General features: G+C 49.0%; 1 protein-coding gene across 4 annotated transcripts in view; it reads left to right on the plus strand.

Annotated features, from left to right (window-relative positions):
• Window positions 1-2,144: 2,144 nt before the first annotated feature.
• Window positions 2,145-21,416, plus strand: part of ARHGEF2 (Rho/Rac guanine nucleotide exchange factor 2) — a 126,881-nt gene continuing 107,609 nt past the window's right edge. Inside the window, exons 1-2 of one of the 4 annotated variants that reach the window (XM_053278424.1) lie at window positions 2,145-2,358; window positions 20,353-20,644. In XM_053278424.1, the coding sequence (XP_053134399.1) occupies window positions 20,391-20,644 (254 nt within the window). In that variant the 5' untranslated portion in view covers window positions 2,145-2,358; window positions 20,353-20,390. Of the gene's footprint in view, window positions 2,359-17,497; window positions 17,517-18,617; window positions 19,138-20,352; window positions 20,645-21,416 lie in introns of those variants that run through there. The other 3 variants (XM_053278425.1, XR_008312262.1, XM_053278423.1) reach the window with 3 other exon arrangements.

Raw genomic sequence — 21,416 nt, forward strand, 5'->3', positions numbered from 1 at the left:
ACACACACACACACACACACACATTGTGTTTTAAGCAGGGCTGCACAATTCCAGTTGCTGTTGGACTACGACGCCCATTATCCCTGACTGTTGGCCACTGCGGCAGGGGATGATGGGTGTTATGCTCCCACACAACAAAATGCAAATCTAAAAAGAGTTCAACCAGGTACACAAATGAAACAAACAACACTAAACACTCACCACAATAGAGTGGCTCAAAAGAGTATGCTTTTAAAATTACGCGTGGGTCTTAAAAGTCTTTGCAGCCCGTAAGTGTTGGGAGACATATAGGCCACCATAGAAAATCCACGTAAAGAAGGAAGTATTTAATACAGAATCTCGGTTAAAATATTGGTCTCCACAATGCCTATTTCAGAGACGGTCAGTATCCATCTCGAGCTCAGATTCAGAACAGAGCCCGGCATACTTTTAAAGCATTATCTTTTAGGCCGCGATATTGTGGTGGATTCTTTCGTGGCTCAGTGGTAGCCCCACAGCTTCTGGGGACCTAAGCTGGAAATTCGAACCCGTGTTCCCCCACTTGACACAGCAGTCTTTGCGTGCAAGTTGGCGTGCGCCTGTGTGCACAAGGGGAGAGTTCAGAGTGACGCGTGCAGCTGCCCCAATCCGGCCCGGTGGCCTGCCTCACCTTTGCGATCACACCTTGTTTGCTTTCCGCCTTATCTGTCCCCAGGAAAACTTCCTCGTAGCCAGTGAAATTGCATGGATTACCTTGCATGGATCATCTCTCTCTCTCTCTCTCTCTCTCTCTCTCTCTCACGCACACACACGGCAGAACTTGTTTGTTCATTTCTAGAACGTGTGAAAGGAGAACAAGCATGCCTCTGGGTATGTATCTGGGGTGGCCGTGGAATTGTAGAGCTGGAAGGGACCTCAGAGGTCATCTAGACCAACCCCCTATTCGGTGCAGGGATCTGCTATGGCATCCTTGTCTGACGGCCACGCAGCTTGCATGAAGCCTCCAAGTGGAGGAGAGCCCGCCACTGCATGAGGCAGGCGGTTCCACTGTGCAACAGCTCTTAAGAGATTCTTCCTAAGAGAGGTGGTCATGTGGTAGCAAGCATGACTGGTCCCCTTAGCTAAGCAGGGTACACCCTGGTTGCATGTGAATGGGAGACTTGATGTATGAGCACTGGAAGAGATTCCCCTCGGGATGGATCCACTCTGGGAAGAGCATCTAGGCTTCAAGTTCCCTCCCTGGCAGCATCTCCAAGAGAGGGCTGAGAGAGATTCCTGCCTGCAACCGTGGAGAAGCCGCTGCCAGTCTGTGAAGACAACCCTGAGCCAGATGGACCTCATATTTGACTCAGTATATGGCAGCTTCCTACATCCCTCATACTGAGCTTAAATCCGTTTCCTTGTAAGGTCAGCCCATGCAATATTTGAGCAGAGAGCCGAAGAAGAGAACGGCTGTCTCTTTTCAGGGTGACATATTTAGAAATACATACACCTACATTAAGGGGTAACCATTCAGAAGCAGCACTCTGTGTATGTTCAGAGACAAGCCATTTTTTAAAAAGTTGGTTGCTTTAACAAACAAAAAGCTATCTGCACATGCTCAAAGGCACTTTATATTGCCATATCTCTATATTTATGCAGCTGCTTGGATCTTTCTCACTCCCAGAGCGGCTCCACCCCCTCCGGGGAATATCTCCCAGTGCTCACACATGTAGTTTCCCATTCAAATGCAATCCAGGGCAGACCCTACTTAGCCAAGGGGACAAGAGTGAGGAGAGCTGGTCTTGCGGCAGCGAGCATGAACTGTCCCTTTTGCTGCCCCCCCCCCAAGTCTGTGAAGACCATCCTGAGCTAGATGGACCAAGGGTCTGACTCCGTATATGGCAGCTTCCTCAGACTCGCTCTCCTCCCTCTGAGCTCTCTGGGCGCTTCTCCCATGCTCAGAGGACCTCTCTCCTTTCCCGGGGACTCACCTTTCTCTGGGTTGGTGGAGCCAGGCCTGCAAGGAAGGAGCCCCAGTGTGTAGTGATACCCCCGAGAATGGGGCAGGGGTGAGAAATCAACACTGTGTGTGTGTGCTGAGCTGCCCCAGGTGTGTGGGACGAGCTGTGCAAACTACCAGCAGCTGCCGCTGGGCAGAAGGCGGAAGGGTTAATGCCTCGGCGCAGGAGCTGAAGGCGGGTCCTGGTTCTCTGCTCTGGCTGTCAGCACTGCCGAGAAGAGAGAAGGCAAAGGAGCTCGCAAGTTGGCAAAGGCGCCTCCGCGGATATTTCCTGATGTAGGACCGGCCTGGGTGGCTTCCCAGCCCCAGAGAAGAGGGGCCACGGAGGGGGCTCGCCGGAGGAGTCGGGCTGGGCTGCGTCGCTGTGCCGAAGGCAGGTCAGTGCTGCGCCCTCCTGCTCCTCTCCTCTCCGGACGCGTCGAGGTTGTGCTCTGCGCCGGGTGGCTGTCGGCCCGCATCCAGCCCTGGAGGAAGGCTGCTGAGGGGTCGCCAGACCGGTCTGGAAGCCTGCAGCGGTTGACCGAGAAGGATGTCCGTTCTGGGCTGCGGGGGGGGGGGGGGAGGAGGACTCTGTCTGCGCTCAGAGGCACCGTCGTCTTGATTATTGGCATCGCTGGGGGGGTTTGCCCTGGGGCAAGGTCTTAGCTTTTATTCATTTTATGATGATTATTACTGTTGTGGTGGTGGTTGTTTGTTTTACATTTATATCCCGCTCTTCCTCCAAAGGGCCCAGAGAGGTGTCCATAGTTAAGTTTCTCCTCACAACAACCCTGTGAAGTAGGTGAGGCTGACAGAGAGGTGACTGGCCCAGAGTCACCCAGCTAGTATCACGTCTGAATGGGGATTTGAACTCGGGTCTCCCTGGTCCTTGTCCAGCACTCTAACCACTACAAGGTTGGGCTGCCTTTGTTGGTGAGGTTGTGGTGGTGGGGGGAGGAAGGGACTCTGTCCATGCTCAGAGGTGCTGTCTTGATGAGTTATACTGCCTGTAAGCTTTATTGTACCTTGGGGCCCTTTTTTTGTTTCTAGCCCTGTCACACTCCCAAGGCTTATTTCTGTGGTGTATACAGTCATAACTGGGGAGTCTCTTGAGCATGTGCAGAGTGCCTTTCCTCTCCCCACTGAGTGGCTGCGCCTAATTAGGTCAGAAGAGGGGTACCACTCCTCGGAAGAGAATTAGGAGATGATTTAGGAGATGATTCCCTTTAAAGGAGTTTTGTGTGGCTGTTGGGAATCAATAACTGTAAATAAAAGCCACATTGCATATGGAAGGTTTATAACTAGTCTTGGGGAGGAGGATGAGCTTTGCTTTCTGTCAAGGCAGCAGGAAAAACGGTGTTCGCTCCCCTGGAGATAATGGTTGGAATGTTGTTCAGTCTCTGTACACTCCCTTCTTTTCTCTCATTGGGTTGATCACAGGAGCAGTTTGGCTAACATGAAACAGAATATCCATGCAAATCTCTCTTGGTACCTCTTCCTATTAGCTATTTTCCTTGCACTTTCCCTGTTGAAGAGTTCTGCATGACTGGGATGCTTGTTAGCAATTTTTCCATTCTGCTTGTTGAAGAGTTCTGTGTGGCCTGGAAGCTTGTCCGCTTTAATTTCAGTAGGTGCTGATTCATAAACAGGTGGTGTTGTTTTTTGACAAGACTCTCTGCTGGCTGAACCTATGCGGAAATGGTCACTGAATAGACAGAGGTGCTTTTATCGGTGTCAAACGGTAGAAGAGACAGTCTCCGTGTGATGCTTCTTTTATTGGAGCAATTTAGGCGGATGTGGGAGGATGCAAGCTTTCAAGATGGACAGCATGCATAAAGTGTTCTGTGCAACTCAAAAGCATGCACACTCCTGCTTCAAGAATGCAAGCAGGTCTGGCAAAAGACAAATAAGCGTGAAACTGAGATAGGTAGAGTATGAGCTACTGGTTAGTTTCTGGTGGCTCACTAGCGGCTGGGTCTCTTGCAAAGAAAGCTGGACTTGGGACCGGAGTTGGATCCTGACAGATACTTATCAAGCAAAAGCGGCATGTGCAGGATCTTCTTCACACGGATTAGCTGTGCTTTCATGCTGAAGAGATCTCGAGCAGTTGATATACCTCCATCGGAGGCAGATGACAACTGGTCTTGTGGTCGCAAGCATGGATTGTCCCCTTTGCTAAGCAGAGTCTGCCCTGGTTTGCATTTGAATGGGATACTTCACGTGTGAGCACTGCAAGAGATTCCCCTTAGGGGATGGGGCCGCTCTGGGAAGCGCATCTAGGTTCCCAGATCCCTCCCTGGCAGCATCTCCAAGAGAGGGCTGAGAGAGACTCCTGCCTGCAACCTTGGAGACGCCGCTGCCAGTCTGTGAAGACAATACGGAGCTAGACGAACCAAGGGTCTGACTCAGTACATGGCAACTTTCTGTGTTCTGTAAATGTAAACTATATATCTCTGGATGATATACTTTCCTTCCCTCAAAAGTATCCCCAGGTTTATTATGTCTCTTCTGCTGAATGGTTTGATTTTGCAGTTCAGGGTCGTTTGAATGAGGAGGAACAGACTTCTCCCCCCCCCCCCCGCAATGCAAATCCGTTTGATTCAAATTCCCAGCAGCCGTAGACTTTGCTCCTGGGTCCATGTAGCACTTCTCCTCCTAATTTTGTCTGAATTCTGGACCTTGTTTCCTTGCTCATGGGCAAAATGGTTGGCTCGTGAGGAATCTCTAGATCAGGAGTGGCTATGTGGAGGTTCTCCAGTGATGGTTGGACTACAGCTCCCATCATCCATGGCAGCATTTGGCTGGGGATGATTGGAGTTGTAGTCCAACTACTGGATGATGGGGACATAGGAAGCTGCCGTATACTGAGTCAGACCCTTGGTCCATCTTGCTCAGTATTGTCTACCCAGACTGGCAACGGCTTCTCCAAGGCTGCAGGCAGGAATCTCTCTCAGCCCTAGCTGGGAGATGCTGCCGGGGAGGGAACTTGGGACCTTCTGCATGCAAACAGGCAAGTGCTCTTCCCAGAGCGGCCCCATCCCCTCAGGGGAATCTCTTGCAGTGCTCACACATGTAGTCTCCCATTCAAATGCAGACCAGGATGGACCCTATTTAGCAAAGGGGACAATTTCTGCTTATGGCACCGTGGGAAAAGACTTGACTAGCAAGCCAGAGGTTGCCGGTTCAAATCCCTTCTGGTATGATTCCCAGAAACTCCTATATTGGGCAGCAGCGATCTAGGAAGGTGCTGAAAGGCATCATCTCATACTGCGTGGGAGGAGGCAATGGTCAACCCCTCCTGTATCCTACCAAAGACAACCACAGGGCTCTGTGGATGCCACGAGTCGACACCGACTCGACGGCACCCTTTACCTTTACCTTTACCTTACCACAATATCAGTTCTCCTCCCCAAGGAAGGAGGTAATAGGGCAGATCTTTCAGCACAGAGCACAGATTTGCACACGGGGTCAATTTGAAGGTGTCGTCAAAAATGTGCGTGTGGGAGTGAGTGTGGTGCTTGCGTAGCGGTCCCAGGGAGCTAGCATAAACGGCTTCAGAAATCTGAAAACAGATTTTCGGGGGGGGAATGCCGAAAATTCCTTTCTCCTGTTATCTGCCTAACAGATAAGTGCCTTCCGTTTATCTTGCTGGTGTGTTGATGGGGATTTTTAAAGCATGCTGCACCCAATGGAAAGGGGGCCAAGATGCAGCGGGTAGTGTGCAGAAGCACACAGAGCTGTGGGGTGGGCAGGAGACCTGCCTTGCTTCTCTTATGATGAGATTTCTCAATTGCAGCTCCATCTGTATTGGGAAGGTCAGGGCAACGTTGTAGCCTCACAACAGCCCCGTGAGGTAGGCATGGCGGAGGGCGGGGTTGTGATTGGCAAAAATGCTATCCACAAAACTTCAGTCAGATCATTATTTGAACCTGGTTTTTCCACAACCACGCCCAATGCTCTAACCATTGCACCACCAAACCGTCGGGAGGGAGCGACAGATAGCCCAAGGAAGCGAGCCAAGCTGCATCCAGCCAGGGAAGGCAAAGTCAAATGCACAAGCACAGGATGAGAGAAATGGATCTAGGTGGCTTTAGTGGAGAAGAAATTGAAGATGAGCCAGTGGCGTGATGCTGCAGCTAAAACAGCGAATACACTCCTGAGCTACATTAACAAAAGCATAGCATCCAGGTTGCGAGAAGTCATGGTTCGGCTCTGCTCTGCTGTGGTCAGACTTCACTTGAATACTGTGTCCAATTCTGGGGCTCTGCCCTTTTAAGAAGGATGTTGAGAAACTCAAGTGGGTTCAGAGGAGGAGAACAAGATGGTGAGGGGTCTGGAAACCAAATCCGGCGAGGAATGATTGAAGGAATTGGGTATGTTGAACCTGGGGAAGAGAAGAGCTGGTCTTGTAGGAGGAGAGCTGGTCTTGGGGTAGCAAGCCTGAATTGTCTCATTTGCTAAGCAGGGCCTGCCCTGGTTTGCATTTGAATGGGAGACTACATGCGTGAACACTGTAAGATATTCCCCTTAGGGGATGGGGCCACTCTGGGAAGAGCAGAAGGTTCCAAGTTCTCTCCCTGGCAGCATCTCCCAGATAAGGCTGGGAGAGACTCCTGCCTGCAACCTTAGAGAAGCTGCTGCCAGTCTGGGTTGACAATACTGAGCTAGATGGACCAAGGGTCTGACTCGGTAGAAGGTGGCTTCTGCACAGCCAGTTACGCTCCCGTTGCTGGCTCTCAGACTTGGATTGTGATCGTCTGGGAGCGTGCAAACGGTGTGTGTGTGTGTGTGTGGGGTGGATGGAAACATCCCCCTCCCTGTATATGTGCGAAGGGGGCCCGTGTCTGAAGAGGGCTATAAAGAAGGAGCAGGCTTGTTCTCTTTTGCTCCTGAGGGTGGGACTAGAATCAGTGGGTTGAAATGGCAGGGAAGCGGATTTAGGCTAGACATTCCGAGGACTTTCCTGAGAGCGGATAGGCAGTGGAACAGCCCACCACATGAAGTGGTGTGCTGTCCATCACTGGAGGTTTTCGAACAGAGGCTGGAGGGCCTGTTGTCAGGGACGCTACAGCCGATCTTGCACTGAGCAGGGGGGTGGACTAGATGGCCTTCAAGGTCCCTTCCTGCTCTGAAACGCTATGATTCGAAGTCCAGGCCACTTGGAAGTCTAACGAGACCCACGCCGCGCTGATCTTCACCCGGCCTCTTTCCCAACCCTGCTCACCATCCCTCCCTTTCCCACCCTCTTCTTCTTCCTTCTTTTCCACATCCTTTGCTCTCCATCAGAGTATTTACATTCCGGCAGAAGTGAGAGTTTTATGGCCAGCTCTTTTCTGATCCCACCCTGCCCTCGTTTCCCTTTCCCTTTCCCTCTTTGACTGCCGCATGGGTGTCTCTGCCTCCCACTGCGTCTTGGCGGAGTTGCGGGGTGGGGGGGAGGGGCTGGGTTGGATCAGATTTGGTGTGGCTCCGGTTCGAGTATTAGTTTGCCAGTTTCGGTTGGAATAAAAAGAGATACGGCTGGGAAGCGCAGAGGTGCTCGAGGCGGAAGGAGGGGGAACAGCTTGTTGAATTCGGGCATAAACTGAAGAAAGGGAGGGTGGGTAATTCATTGGAACATAGGAAGCTGCCTTATACTGAGTCAGACCCTTGGTCCATCTAGCTCAGCATTGTCTATCCAGACTGGCAGCAGCTTCTCCAGGCTTGCAGGCAGGAGTCTCTCTCTCTCTCTCTCTCTCTCCCCCTCCTGGGACCTTCAACATGCAGGTGCTCTTCCCAGAGTGACCCCATCCCCTCAGGGGAATATCTTGCAGAGCGTACATGTAGTCTCCCATCCAAATGCCAACCAGGGCAGACCCTGCTTAGCAAAGGGGGAGATTCACATTTGCTACCTCAAGACCAGCTCTCCTCCCAAAAGCAAGATGCTGATGGATTTTTAATAGTTTATTCAGTGTTGCCCTATGCATTTTGAGTGTGAGATGCTCGTCTTCAGAGGCAACAATAAACACATTGTATGAAACATTATAGTGTGTGTGTGTGTGTATCAGGTGGTGGTGGCCAGGTCTTCCTTTGAACGACTTCAGCTAGTGCGTCAGCTGCGTCCCTTTCTCGAGAAGGCAGATCTGGCCACAGTTACCCACGCTCTATTCACTTTGCAGCTAGACTACTGTAATGTGCTCTACATGGGGCTGCCCTTGAAGAATATTCGTAAACTGCACATAGTGCAAAGATATTCCCCTCAGGGGATGGATCTGCTCTGGGAAGAGCATCTAGGTTCCAAATTCCCTCCCTGGCAGCATCTCTGAGATCGGGCTGGGAGAGATTCCTGCCTGCAACCTTGGAGAAGCTTCTGCCAGTCTGGGCAGACAGTACTAAGCTAGACGGACCGAGGGTTTGACTCGGTATATGATATTTATTTATTATTTATTTAAAATATATATACCCCACCCCTCCAGTGCACTACTGCTTGGGGCAGTTCACAGCAATAAAATAGATACAAGATCCAATAAAATTAACCAAATCAAACAAACAAGTTAAAAGTCAGATTTAAAAAACGCAATCATTATTCAGTTCAAATTGAAAGTTATTTCAAAAGTGAAAAACGGAAAATTACGAAAAGCTAAAGAACCTACCAGATACAACAAAAGATGGAATGTTAAAAAGCCTCCTTTAAAGAGGTGTGTGTTAAGATGATTTTTAAAAACACTGAGGGAGGGAGCATGGCGAAGCTCTTCATGGAAGGTGCTCCAAAGCTGAGGGGCCACCACCGAAAAGGCCCCATCTCTAGTCCCCACCAACCGGATCTCTGTTAGTGGCGGGTCCATGAGATGGTGAACAGAGATTCATATGGGCGAATGCCGTCTGACAGGTACTCGGAGGTTATGGTAGCTTCCTGTGTCTATGACCAGGGAGACCTGAGTTCAAATCCACCTTCAGCCATGAAACTCAATGGGTTACTCTGGGCCAGTCCCTCCTATATACCCTGCTTCACAGGGTGGTTGTGAGGATAAATCTAACTACATACACTGCTCTGGGCTCCTTGGAGGAAGAGCGGGATAGAAATGTAGTAAAAGAAATCAACAAACGCTCCTGATTCTGACACACAGCAAATCTACCCACCTTCCGAGGAGAGTGCCTGGTGCATCTCGGCGTGAGTCACTGGTGTGAGCTCGCCTTCTCCCAGTCACGAGGCACAACTGGCTTAGTGACTCGCCCAGAAGTGGAGAGGTGTGGCAACTTGGTGGATGAATAATTCTTACTCCAAAGGTCAGTCTGATTGTAAGCGTGGAGTGTATCTTGAAAGGTAATTCAGAGTCAAGTTGTGCTTCCTAGGGAGCCAGTGGGGCTCCCCTCTATTCCAGTGTTTCGAACTCGAATTGATTCAGGTTCGATTAGAATTCTAATCAATTCGAGCGAAATTTGTGCACATCCTTTGAAAATGGAATCTTGTAAGCCAACCTGTGGCCCTCCAGATGTTGCTGAACTACAACTCCCATCACCCCCTGCTGGCTGGGGATGATGGGAGTTGTAGTTAGGCAACATCTGGAGGGCCACAGGTCGGGAAGCCCTGGACTAGAAGACTAGAGACAGAGTGGTGTAGTGGTTAGAGTGCTGGACTAGGACTGGGGAGACCCGAGTTCAAATCCCCATTTGGCCGTGCAGCTCACTGGGTGACTCTGAGCCAGTCGCGCCTCTCACAGCCTAACCTACCTCACAGGGTTGTTGTGAGGATAAACACAACCGTGTACACAGCTCAGGGCTTCTTGGAGGGAGAGCGGAATTTAAATGTAAAAAATAAATCCTGAGTAAAATCTCCGCATAGGGCAGGGTTGGGCAAATTTGGCCCCCCAGCTGTTGCTGGACTACAAATCCCATCTCCCCCAGCCACAAGCCATTGGCCAAGTTTGCCCACCCCAGCTTAGAGAGATCTGATGTCCGGCCGTCCCTGGAAACGCTCTCAAGACTGGATTTTGCAAGCAGTTTGAAGGCTAGGGGAAGGGAGGCTGGGCGGACGACGTCCTTGCTGGAGGGAAAAGGGAAAACTAGGCTTATCGTGAAGATTTCGCGATCACAAAGGCATGATAGAAATGAGAAACAACTGAGCAAGAATCATGAGTTTAGCTTGGAACGGTCTTGAATCTGCCAGTCCTTTACTGGATGTCTTGCTCAACGGCTGGTTTATTTACATACTTGGAACCGAAGGAACATTTTCTCAGAACTTGCACATCAGCTGAAGCTTAGCAGGGTAGCCTTTGACTTTAAAACTGGGTCAGACCAAAGACTGGTTCCGGGTCCCATCCGCCGTACATGGATCATAGAAAATTAGTGTTCGAAGGGACTTTTAAACCTATTTTTATATTTATTTCCCGGACTTCCTCCAAGAGAAGCCCAGAATAGTGGACATGGTTATGGTTATCCTCACAACAACCCTGTGAGGTAGGTTAGGTTGAGAGATAAGTGACTGGCCCAGAGCCACCCAGCAGGTTTCATGGCTGAATGGGAATTTGAACTCAGATCTCTCTAGTCCTAGTCCAGCACTCTAACTACAGTTGCAACTGACGATGGTGTTTTTACATTGAAACTGGTTTTGTTGCAACTGGTAACATTTGGTATTTTATCTTTGCGTAATGAAGAGGTCTCGGTGAGAGAATTTTTCCATTTTTATTTCTCCAAGGAGCTCTTGTTCCCTCTCTTGTGCTACATTTTATCCTCACAACAACCCTTTGAGGTAGGTTGTGCTGAAATTGACTAACTGGCCAAAGACCTCCCAGTGAGTTTCACTGCCGAATGGGGATTCGAACCTGCATCTCTCTATCCCTAGTCTAGTAATTGGGTGCTGGGTGACTTTGCTGGGTGACTCTGGGCCAGTCACTTCTCTCTCAGCCTCACCTACTTCACAGGGTTGTTGTGAGGAGAAACCTAAGTATGCAGTACACTGCTCTGGGCTCCTTGGAGGAAGAGCGGGATAGAAAATGTAAAAATATATTATTATTATTATTTCTTGTTTACACAGTCAGACAGGTGTTATTGACTGGTTTGTTTTATCCAGACATCGAGTCCTTCTTCTTCTTCTTCTTCTTCTTCTTCTTGACTCGATGTCTGGATAAAACAAACCAGTCAATAACACCTGTCTGACTGTGTAAACAAGAAATAATAATAATAATAAATAAATAATTGCTATAACATGCTGTCTCTAGAGGACTCTAGAAGTTGAATCTGGCTGTTCTTGCATAGAGTCAGTCCCATAATATACTTCTTGAGAAGAAAACCTCACTGAAACTGCAAGTTGGAGCCGACTGGCAGTGTTGCTTTGCAATGAGGAAAATGCACTTTGTAGGTGCTCAGAGGTGCTCTCTGTTCTCTTAATTACACTTTCCCAGGATGAAAGCTAGTCAGTGCAGCCTCTGAAATCAACTCTGTGCTTGCGGGCTTCGCTTTAAAGGGAATGGAGTCAGATAATTTCAAGTGAATGTGGAGAAAATGGGTTGTTGCACACCCAAAATGAGGTCAACATGACCTCCAGTGTGGTGAAAACTCTGTTTAAGAATACAATAGCTACTTCAGCTTGATGCAGAGTTGAGATAAGGAGGTGTTAACAATCCAGTGCTGCTTTTCAATCCTGTTTACAAGAAGTTTTGAACAGAACGGGCATGATCAAGGGGCCAGGGTCTCTGAGACCCCATCAGGGGGTCATTAGAGACCCCAGATACCTTCTCTGTATAGTTGTATCCCTTGACTATTAGAAACTGAAAGGAGAGTTGAAAGCTGAACAATGGCGCTCAGAAATGGAAAGGTAAATTGTAGTTTCTTAGCAAACCTCGTGGCTTAGCTGGATGGAGTTCATCTGCCTTTTCTTGGAGATTCCAAGAATCTTAAATCGAGATTTCCTGATCTGAAAGGAGGCCTTGCCCTCCTTCCCCAAACAAACCTTTTATCATGGAGAGAGTGAAAGTGTGTGAAACCTGCAGACGCCTGGGTGCAGCTCCCTCCCTCCCTTTTGGCCTCCTTCACTTTTCCAGCCGCCCCTGGGCGGGACTGTTCAGCTGTGTTGTGTACATTGTCCTGGAGTTCCCAAGGTAACACTTCCTCCGGGAAACATTCAGAGGTGCCTCCCTGTTTCCCTCCCCTGGTGCTGAGATCACACTTCCCTCTGACTTCATAGTGCATTTGTTGTTTTTATATTATTTTTAACGCTCTGGAATAAAAATGATGATGATTCATTGGGTTTTGCCTGTCATCTCCTCCTGCAGTGCAGAGCTGGTCTTGTGGTAGTGAATGGTCCTCTATTGCTAAGCAGGGTCCACCCTGGTTTGCATTTGGATGGGAGACTCCATATCTGATTACTGCCTGATATTACCCTGGGGGCATGGGGCTGCTCTGGGAAGACCATCTGCATGCAGGCAGTCCTAGGTTTCTTCCTTGGCATCTCCAGAGAGGGCTGAGAGAGATTCATGCCTGCAGTGAGAAGCTGCTGCCAGTCTGTGTAGACAATACTGAGCTAGATGGACCAATAGTTTGACTCCGTATATGGCAGCGTCCTATGTTCCTATCTGCTTGTCTTCTGAATGGCCTTCTTCCCAGCAAAATAGCCTATAAAAAACGTGGGTGGTTGTTGTTCAGGTTATTTATGAATATTTTATTTTTATCATTTTCATACCATGTTTTATCGATTTTGTTTTTAATTCTATACTGTTTTCATTGGGGAGTTTTAAATTGAGAGTTTTAAAAAGTTAGTGTTGGACTAGGTCCAGGGAGACCTGAGTTCAAATCCTCTGGCTGGCCCCGGAACTAGCTGTAGGTTTATTATTGCAGTATTGCACTGGAGGAGTGGGATAGGGATATTTTAAAAAATAATATTCTACACATAAGAACAGCCCTGCTGGATCAGGCCCAAGGCCCATTTAGTTCAGCATCCTGTTTTACACAGTGACCCACCAGATGCCTCTGGGGAGCCCACAGGCAAGAGGTGAGGGCATGCTCTCTCTCCTGCTGTTGCTCCCCTGCAACTGAGATTCGGAGGCATCTTGCCTCTGAGGCTGGCCTGTAGCCCTCAAACTAGTAGCCGTTGATAGACCTGTCCTCCATGAATTTATCTAAACCCCCTTTAAGGCCATCCAAGCTAGTGGCCACCACCACATCCCGTGGCAGAGAATTCCATAGGCACTGCGTGAAAAGTTACTTCCTTTTTGTCAGTCCTAAAATTCCCAGCCTGCAGTTTCATGGTTCTCCCCTGTTGTGGAAGAGGGAGAAAAAAGTTTTCCTGGCCACTACCTCAACCTGAGAAGCCAGAGAGAAAGTTTTGAATCCAGGAGCACTTCCAAGTGGCGTACCTGATCTTTCAGGAGGAGTATAACCTCATCGAGAACAGGCAGATCTAAACCATCTTTCTTATGGGACATCTTATTCCGTCTTATTTGTTTGTTATTTCTCTGTGTTAACTGCCCTGAGCCATTTTTGGAAGGGCAGTATAGAAATAGAATGAATGAATGAATGAATATATCTATCTCTCGGGTCCCAACCCCCCACTGTCAGTACCTCCGCCTTGTTTGGATTCGACTTCGGTTTGCTATCCCTCATCCAGCCCATTACCGCCTCCAGGCAGGCATTTATGCCATTTCCAGATGAAGTCGATATGGAGAAATAGATCTGGGTGTCATCAGCATATTGCTAACACCCTGCACCAAACCTCCTGATGATTTCTCCCAGCGGGATAATACATTACTCCCAGTTGGATAACACAATACATTGTGGTGGGGGTGTGTGATGGGAATTGTAGTTCGGCAACATGGGGAGCGCCACAGGTCGGGGACCCCTGGGCTACAGCATGTGGAAGAGGAGGATTTAAACTTGCTAACATTTTCATGCCAACGTTGGAATCCAGTGGGCATGGCCTAAAATAAATTCCGTGTTGCTTTCTCTGGCTTCCTCCACCTGACTTGACTCTCCGAATTGGGGACAGGACTCCCTGCGGTGGTTGAGAAAAGCTCTTGCACAAGAAGTGGCCCTTGAGGAGGGACTTGAGAGAGAGAGAGAGAGAGAAGTGTGTTGAAGGGAGGCCAAGCCACGTAGGTCGAGGAGGCCAACTTGGGAGGGCTCAGTAGCCGACTTCTGACTGCCAACTTTCTTGGTTCTCCAGTTGTCCGGCCAGACTCGCTTCTTCCCACTGAGGACAGAGTACCACGAGGTTCTCATCGAACCTCTGCCAGCCTGTGGGTTTAGCACACCCGGTCTACTGGCCTTCTGGGCCATTTAGTGCTGATCCGGCAGAGATAAGGGTGAGAGGGAGAAAGCCCTCACCAGCTGACCCTGCCAGGAGGAAAAGCGACAACAGGAAAGAAGCTGAGATCATCCTGTTTCCCTTTCTATCTTGGGTGATCCCAGAAAAAAAAAAAACTTGGATTGTGCCGGCAGCAACAGCGCAACCTTGCAAAGGAAGACGCTGGCAGGGAGAGAAGCAGAGCAGGTGAGCAAAGGTGAAGCCCTTACCTGGGGGAGGCAAGAAATGGGAGGTGGGGGGTTTCAGATCTGCCTGGAAACTGAGCCCCCCATCCTGAAGAACTGTTGGGGACTTGGTTGGTTATTCATGTCCCAGGGGTTTGTTGAATTAAACCCCCCCCCAAAAAACCAGGTCCTTAGGCGGTGGAATTTCCTGTTTTTAGCCCACTTTCCTTAAGGAAGAGTAACCTTATGTGATCTCCAAGCTTTCTTTGCGTGTATGTGTGTGTCTGTCTCTCTGTGGTCCGTGTCCCTGTTAAGTTTATTTTATTTTGTTATTTTTACACTTCTATCCCACTCTTGCTCCGAGGAGCTCAGAGCAGTGTACATGGTTCGTTTTATCCTCACAACAACCCTTTGAGGTAGGTTAGGCTGAGAGCCACATGACTGGCCCAGAGTCACCCAGTGAGTTTCATGATTGGATGGGGATTCGAACTCGAGTGGACTGATTTGAACCAAATTTGGAACAGCTGTAGAGACACATAGGGGAGACACAGGAATTTTACCTCCACCTTTCCACTCAGTGTCCAAGGTGGCTTATAATTAGAATAAAAATACAATTAAGCAAAAGCCAGCAGTATAACCGGATGTTGTTTCTGACTCTTGTGTGATTTTTTTAACTTGCTTTTGCATTTATATCCCGCTCTTCCTCCAAGGAGGCCAGAGTGGTGTACACACTCTGGTTACCCAGTGAGTTTCATGGCTGAACAGGGATTTGGAAACACGCACTACAGATCCAACGGCAAAACACAAAGTATGAAGTGGATTTTGGAATATGCATATTTTGTCATCGTTATACCGTCTTATATTTATTTTTATTTACTAACTACACTTATCTGAGAAAACCTGTGGATTTTGGAATATGTATATTTGAGAATTTGTGGATTTTGAACTATGCATATTTTGTTGTCGTTATACCATCTTATTTTTTATTTTATTTTGTTTGTTTGTTTGTTTGTTTACTACACTTATGCTCTTCCTCCAAAGAGCCCAGAGCGGTGTGCATGGTTATGTTTTATCCTCACAACAACCCTGTGAGGTAGGTTAGGCAGAGTGAGACGTGGCTGGCCCAGAGTCACCCAATGAATTTTGTGACTGAACGGGGATTTGAACTCGAGTCTCCTCTAATGAGAGCCAGTGTGGTGTAGTGGTTAGAGTGCTGGACTAGGACCGGGGAGACCCGAGTTCAAATCCCCATTCAGCCATGAAAACTAGCTGGGTGACTCTGGGCCAGTCACTTCTCTCTCCGCCTAAGGAAAAGCGGGATATAAAATGTAATAAATAAATAAATAAATAGTGCTCTACTAACCGCTACACCACACTACTAATCCAAATGACAATATATCAAACATGAAATGCAATAAGTGATACCCCAACGAAATAGCATTCATAATACACGGCGCAAAATAATTCATAATACATACAGAGATCGATACGTGACAGAAACCCAGAATGTATCCGTTTCGGAGTCTTTATCGATTGTCCTCATAAGTCGGGGTTTTTTGTTGTTTGAGCAGAGATTTGAACTCGGCTGTCCCCAGTTCTGTCACAGCGCTCTAACCACTACACTGGCCTCTTCCCTGCATGGATGTGTGTGTGTTCTGTGCCTTGGAAGCATGCCATGCCCGGAGTGAGTCTCTGGGTCTGCCTTGATCACGGCCCCACCCACGCCAGCCCCCACTGGTGCCTCTAAATAGGTCAGGGTTGGAGACATCAATTCCTCCGACTTCATGATACCAATCTGACCCCGGCAGGTTAAAAGCCCTTTCAGTGTAAGATCAAAGCCGCAGGAAGCTTTATGATGTGGGTACCTCTACAATGCACAGATTTTTCCCGGGTTAATAAAAGACGTTTCTAACAGAGCGGAAAGAAACCTTCCCCAGTGGCAGAACGTGTCAGAAGGAAGAGGCGAGCTAAAATCTGCTCCTCCCCACACCCCGGTTCCCAAACTGGGGACTACAACTCCCATCATTCGAATATGAATGCGACAAATATTTGTATACTGCTTTTCAACCAAAGTTCCCAAAGCAGTTTTCATAGATATATGTAAATGAAATGAAATGGCTCAGTTTCCCCAAAGAGCTCCATAACTAAAAAAAGTGGGTGGGGGGGGGAGAAGATAGACACTAGCAACAGCCACTGGAGGGATGCTGTGCTGGGGATGGACAGGGCCAGTTGCTCTCCTCCTGCTAAATAAAGAGAATCGCCACTTTTAAAAGGTGCCTTTTTGATCAGTTAGCAGGGGACATCATATTGTAGAACTGGGAAAGGGCAGAAGAGGGAAACTGAGATGATAATTAGGGGCCCGAAGCACCTTCCTAAAAGCATCTGGGGCTTTTTAGTTTCGCAAAAAAAGTTGACTACAGGGAGACATGCTAGAGGTTATAAAACCACCCATGGTGTTGAAAGAGAGATAATTTCCCCTCCCTCTCTCACAACACTAGAACCAGGGGTCATAGAAACGGATTGCTAGGGGATTCAAGACCAGCATAAGGAAGCACCTTTCCACAGAGTGCATAATTAAACTTGTGGAACTCTCTGCCACAGGATGTGGTGACAGCCAGCCACTTGGAAGGTTTTAAATGGGGTTAGACACATTCATGGTGGTCAGGTGGTCTATCACTGGCTACTAGTCTTGATGGCTATAGGCTACCTCCAGGCTCAGAGGCAAGATGCCTCTGAATCTCTGCTACAGGGGAGCAACAGCAGGAGAGAAGGCATGCCTTCAAATCCTGATTGTGGGCTTCCCAGAGGCATCTGGTGCGCCGCTGTGGGAAATGGGGCACTGGACTAGATAGGTCTTGGGTTTGATCTAGCAAGGCTGTTCTTCTCTTCTTCAGGTACCATCTGAAGTGGTCTCCTGTTTCCTTTGGCTCTCTCTGAGGAGGACCCACTACTGTTATACAAACACGAAAAATTGCGGAGATCTTTTGCTGGGTCCGATTTCCTGCCACCCAGACACCCCGGCACCTGCCTCTGGAGACAGACCCCACTTGGCTGAAACTCTTTGCCGTTTAATCAGTAACTAAGAAAGTGGAAGACGGGGAGGAACGCAAACGAGGTTTCTTCGTTCCTTTCCCGGTTTCTTTCTGTGTGTTCCCTTTGCCTGGCAAAGTCCCTTGGGCAAAAACCTAGGAAGACACCTTGGTAGAGGGGATGGCTTAATGTGGGTCTTTGGGGGCAGTCCAAGGTATTACCCTGAGCCATTTTTGGAAGGGCGGTATAGAAATTGAATTTTAAAAAATAAATAATAATAATAATAACAACAATAATAATAATAGCGGAGCCTGAAGCAAAGTGCCAGATGTTATCTTCCCCGGTGCCCCCCAGTGGATGCCATTCCCCATATTATTATTATTAATTATTATTAATTATTATTAATTATTATTATTAATTCAATTTCTATACCACCCTTCCAAAAATGGCTCAGGGCAGTTTACAAAGAGAGATAAACAAATAAGGATGCTGCCATATACTGTGTCAGACCATTGCTCCATCTAACTCAGTATAGTCTGCACAGCCTGGCAGCAGCTTCTCCAAGGTTGCAGGCAGGAGTCTCTCTCAGCCCTATCTTGGAGATGCTGCCAGGGAGGGAACTGGGAACCTAGATGCTCTTCCCAGAATGGCCCCATCTCCTAAGGGGAATATCTTACAGAGTCCACACATGTGGTCTCCCATCCAAATGCAAACCAGGGCAGACCCTGCTTAGCAAAGAGTACAATCCATGCTTGCTACCTCAAGCCCAGCCCTTTCAACACAGGGCCTTAGGAACATTCTTCCCTGCAACAGATACTGGACGGAGGACAAAATTTCACAACAAGAACCGAGTTGTACCTGCGGAATACTCATTTGGAAAGCGCGTTTCTGACTTTGTGGACCTAGCGAGAGCGACACGTTTGCACTAGCTTCGCATCGGTTCCCAGTTCCCTCCATGGCAGCATCTCCAAGATAGGGCCAGGAGAGACTCCTGCCTGCCACCTTGGAGAAGCCGCTGCCAGTCTGTGAAGACAAAACTGAGCTAGATAGACCAAGGGTCTGACTCAGTATGTGGCAGCTTCCTAAGTTCCTATGAACAGCCACATGAGAGCCAGAAATGCAACCCATGCAACTTCCTCCAAAGCGTCACGTCACGCAGCAGATAAATGCTCCAAAGGCCTGCCAGGAAATAAAGGGGGGTTTGTAGCCACAAAAGGGTGCAAGCAGGGCGTCTTCCGTTGCTGCCTGAAAGTGGCCTTTTTCTTGCCGTCCCTCCTGCCCTTTCCCCCCTCCGGCAGTCCCACTTTCTGAAAGTGACTACAGACAGGTGGAAGAGAGCCTCACTCCTCGCCAGTTATCCCAAAGGGGGAACTGGCTGCTGTGGTCTTTGGGGGGGACTCCGGTTCTACCTCAGCCGGCCGCATTTCCTAGGCCGCTCTGAGGCCTAGCGCTCGAGGGCCAGCTCAGGGTTTCTAATGGTTTTATTTTTGCTGGCGTGCCCCTGTTTTTAAGGGGGTTATTTCTCAGGCTTGCTTTTGAATTTTATTTTGCACGCTGCGTCGTGCTTTTCAGAGAAAACGTAGCCGCTTGAAGCTCGGGGGCTTGGCGGGGTCCGGAAGGCCGGGTTGGCGGTCTCGAGGAAGGCGTCAGCCATGCCTGAGTGAGGAGGAATAAGGAAGTTCGGGGAAATGCAATGTGCAAACAACGTATGTCATCGACAATGGAGTGGAGTCTTTATTTCAGTCATTGACCCGACGACAATATGCAATGCAATATAGACAATGTAGAAAGACCGAATGTGTGTGTGTGTTATGGACAAGCGATGTGTTCGCTGAGGATTGATTTATTTATTTATTCATTTTATTTATTGGATTTATATACCACCCTTCCAGAACGGCTCAGGATGAGCCATCCTGCATTTTTGTTTCTGTTTTAAAACAAACAAGTCATCTCTGGCTTTGGCCTCCTGTTTGGGAATGGGAATGGGTTGTTTTTTGCTTCCTGGCGCCCACAGAGCCCTGTGGTTTTCTTTCACCTCAGGCTGGAGGTGGCCGATAGCCTTAAGACTAGGAGCCATCATGAGCCTGGGAACACACTGAATGTCTTGCAACGGCCTCGCCTCTTTTCCCTCTCTAGGGATGCAGAGCTTGTCAAGAATCCCCACGAGCATTCATTCATTGGAAGAGCTACGTGGGGCGCTGCCGTATACCGAGTCAGACCCTTGGTCCATCTAGCTCAGTATTGTCGACCCAGACTGGCAGCGGCTTCTCCAAGGCTGCAGGCAGGAGTCTCTCTTGGCCCTCTCTTGGAGATGCTGCCAGGGAGGGAACGCGGAACCTTCTGCCTTGTGGTAGCAAGCATGAATGGTCCCCTTTGCGAAGCAGAGTCCACCCTGGTTTGCATTTGGACGGGAGACTACATGCAAGCACTGCAGGGTATTCCCTTGAGGGGATGGGGCCACTCTGGGAAGAGCATCTGCCTGCTTGTATGAAGAAGGTCCCAAGTTCCCTCCCTGGCAGCATCTCCAGATAGGGCTGAGAGAGAGTCCTACGTGCAACTTTGGAGAAGCTGCTGCCAATCTGTGCAGGCAATACTGAGCTAGACAGACCAATGGTCTTACTCAGTAGAAGGCAGCGTTATATGTCCCCTCCACCTCTTGGGTACTGACCACCCCAGCTGGCACATGTACTAAAGAGCGTAAAATTTGGTGGCCTTTTAAAATGTGTGCTTGTGTGTTTACACACACTCAATATTTTAATGTGTCTTTTTAATAATCTTGTTTTTAAATTTTATTGTGAGCCGCCTTGGGATTTCCTTAATGAAAGGAAGGGTATAAATTGAACAATAAATAAAATGAAATAAACAAAGATCAGCCTTATTGCTTTCAGTGTCTTCATTGCTCCTCTCTTCCCTCTCTACAGAAGTTTGCTGTCTTCTGGGCCCACGACCTCCCCAAGGGATGAACGGCTCGGCTCCTGAGCTTTTCCTGAGCCCCTGTGTCCAGAAACGCCGGTGCTTGTCGGCTGTGGAGCCCGTTTCCCCTCCTGCTGAAGGAGACTGGCTGGCGGCAGAAGAGGAAGATGAGTTCCTAGGGGTGCAGCTGCGAAGGCCAAGCACCTTCCGGGCTTCTTCCCATGCTTACGACGCCTTCCGAAGGCACAGCTGGGAGCCCGGGAAAGTGCTGGATGAGGAATCGGAGTTGGATCAGCGAAGGTAAATATCCATCCTGGAAAGATGTAAGCAGGGTCCGCCCTGGTTGCATATGGACGGGAGACTAGAAGTGTGAGCACGGCAAGATATTCCCCTCTTAGGGGATGGAGCCGCTCTGGGAAGAGCAGAAGGTTCCAAGTTTCCTTCCCTGGCAGCATCTCCAAGATCGGGCTGAGAGAGACTCTCGCCTGAAACATTTGGAGAAGCCGCTGCCAGTCAGCGCAGTGGGTGGTTCCTGAGTAGGGGCAAAGTGGGCACAGCGCCCTTAAAGATCTCCACCTGCAGCTGCCGTGTCACTCACCTGTCTATAAGTCGCAGGCATCGTTTTGGTATTTTTTACAGGAGGGTTGCTGGTCTTGTGGCAGCAAGCGTAGGTACGCAGGAAGCTGCCATATACTGAGTCAGACCCTTGGTGTGTCTAGCTGTATTGTCTACCCAGACTGGCAGCGGCTTCTCCAAGGCTGGAGGCAGGACAGAGTGTGTCTCAACACTATCTAGCAATGCCAGGGAGGGGCCCTGGGACTTTCTGCATGCAAGCAGGCAAGGCGCTCTTCCCAGAGCAGCCCCCTCCCCTAAGGGGAATCTCTTACAGTGCTCACACTTGTAGTCACCCATCCAAATGAAAACCAGGGTGGACCCTGCTTAGCAAAGGGGACAATTCGTGCTTGCTGCTACAAGACTAGCTCTCTTCCCTCTGATCAGTACATTCCCCTCCCAAGGAAATGGATCTGGCAAAGGCTGTTCTGAACATCTCAGTGCCTTGGGGAGAAATCGG

The sequence above is a fragment of the Hemicordylus capensis genome, chromosome 14 (assembly GCF_027244095.1).
Source record: "Hemicordylus capensis ecotype Gifberg chromosome 14, rHemCap1.1.pri, whole genome shotgun sequence".
In the NCBI taxonomy this organism is placed as follows: Eukaryota; Metazoa; Chordata; class Lepidosauria; order Squamata; family Cordylidae; genus Hemicordylus; species Hemicordylus capensis.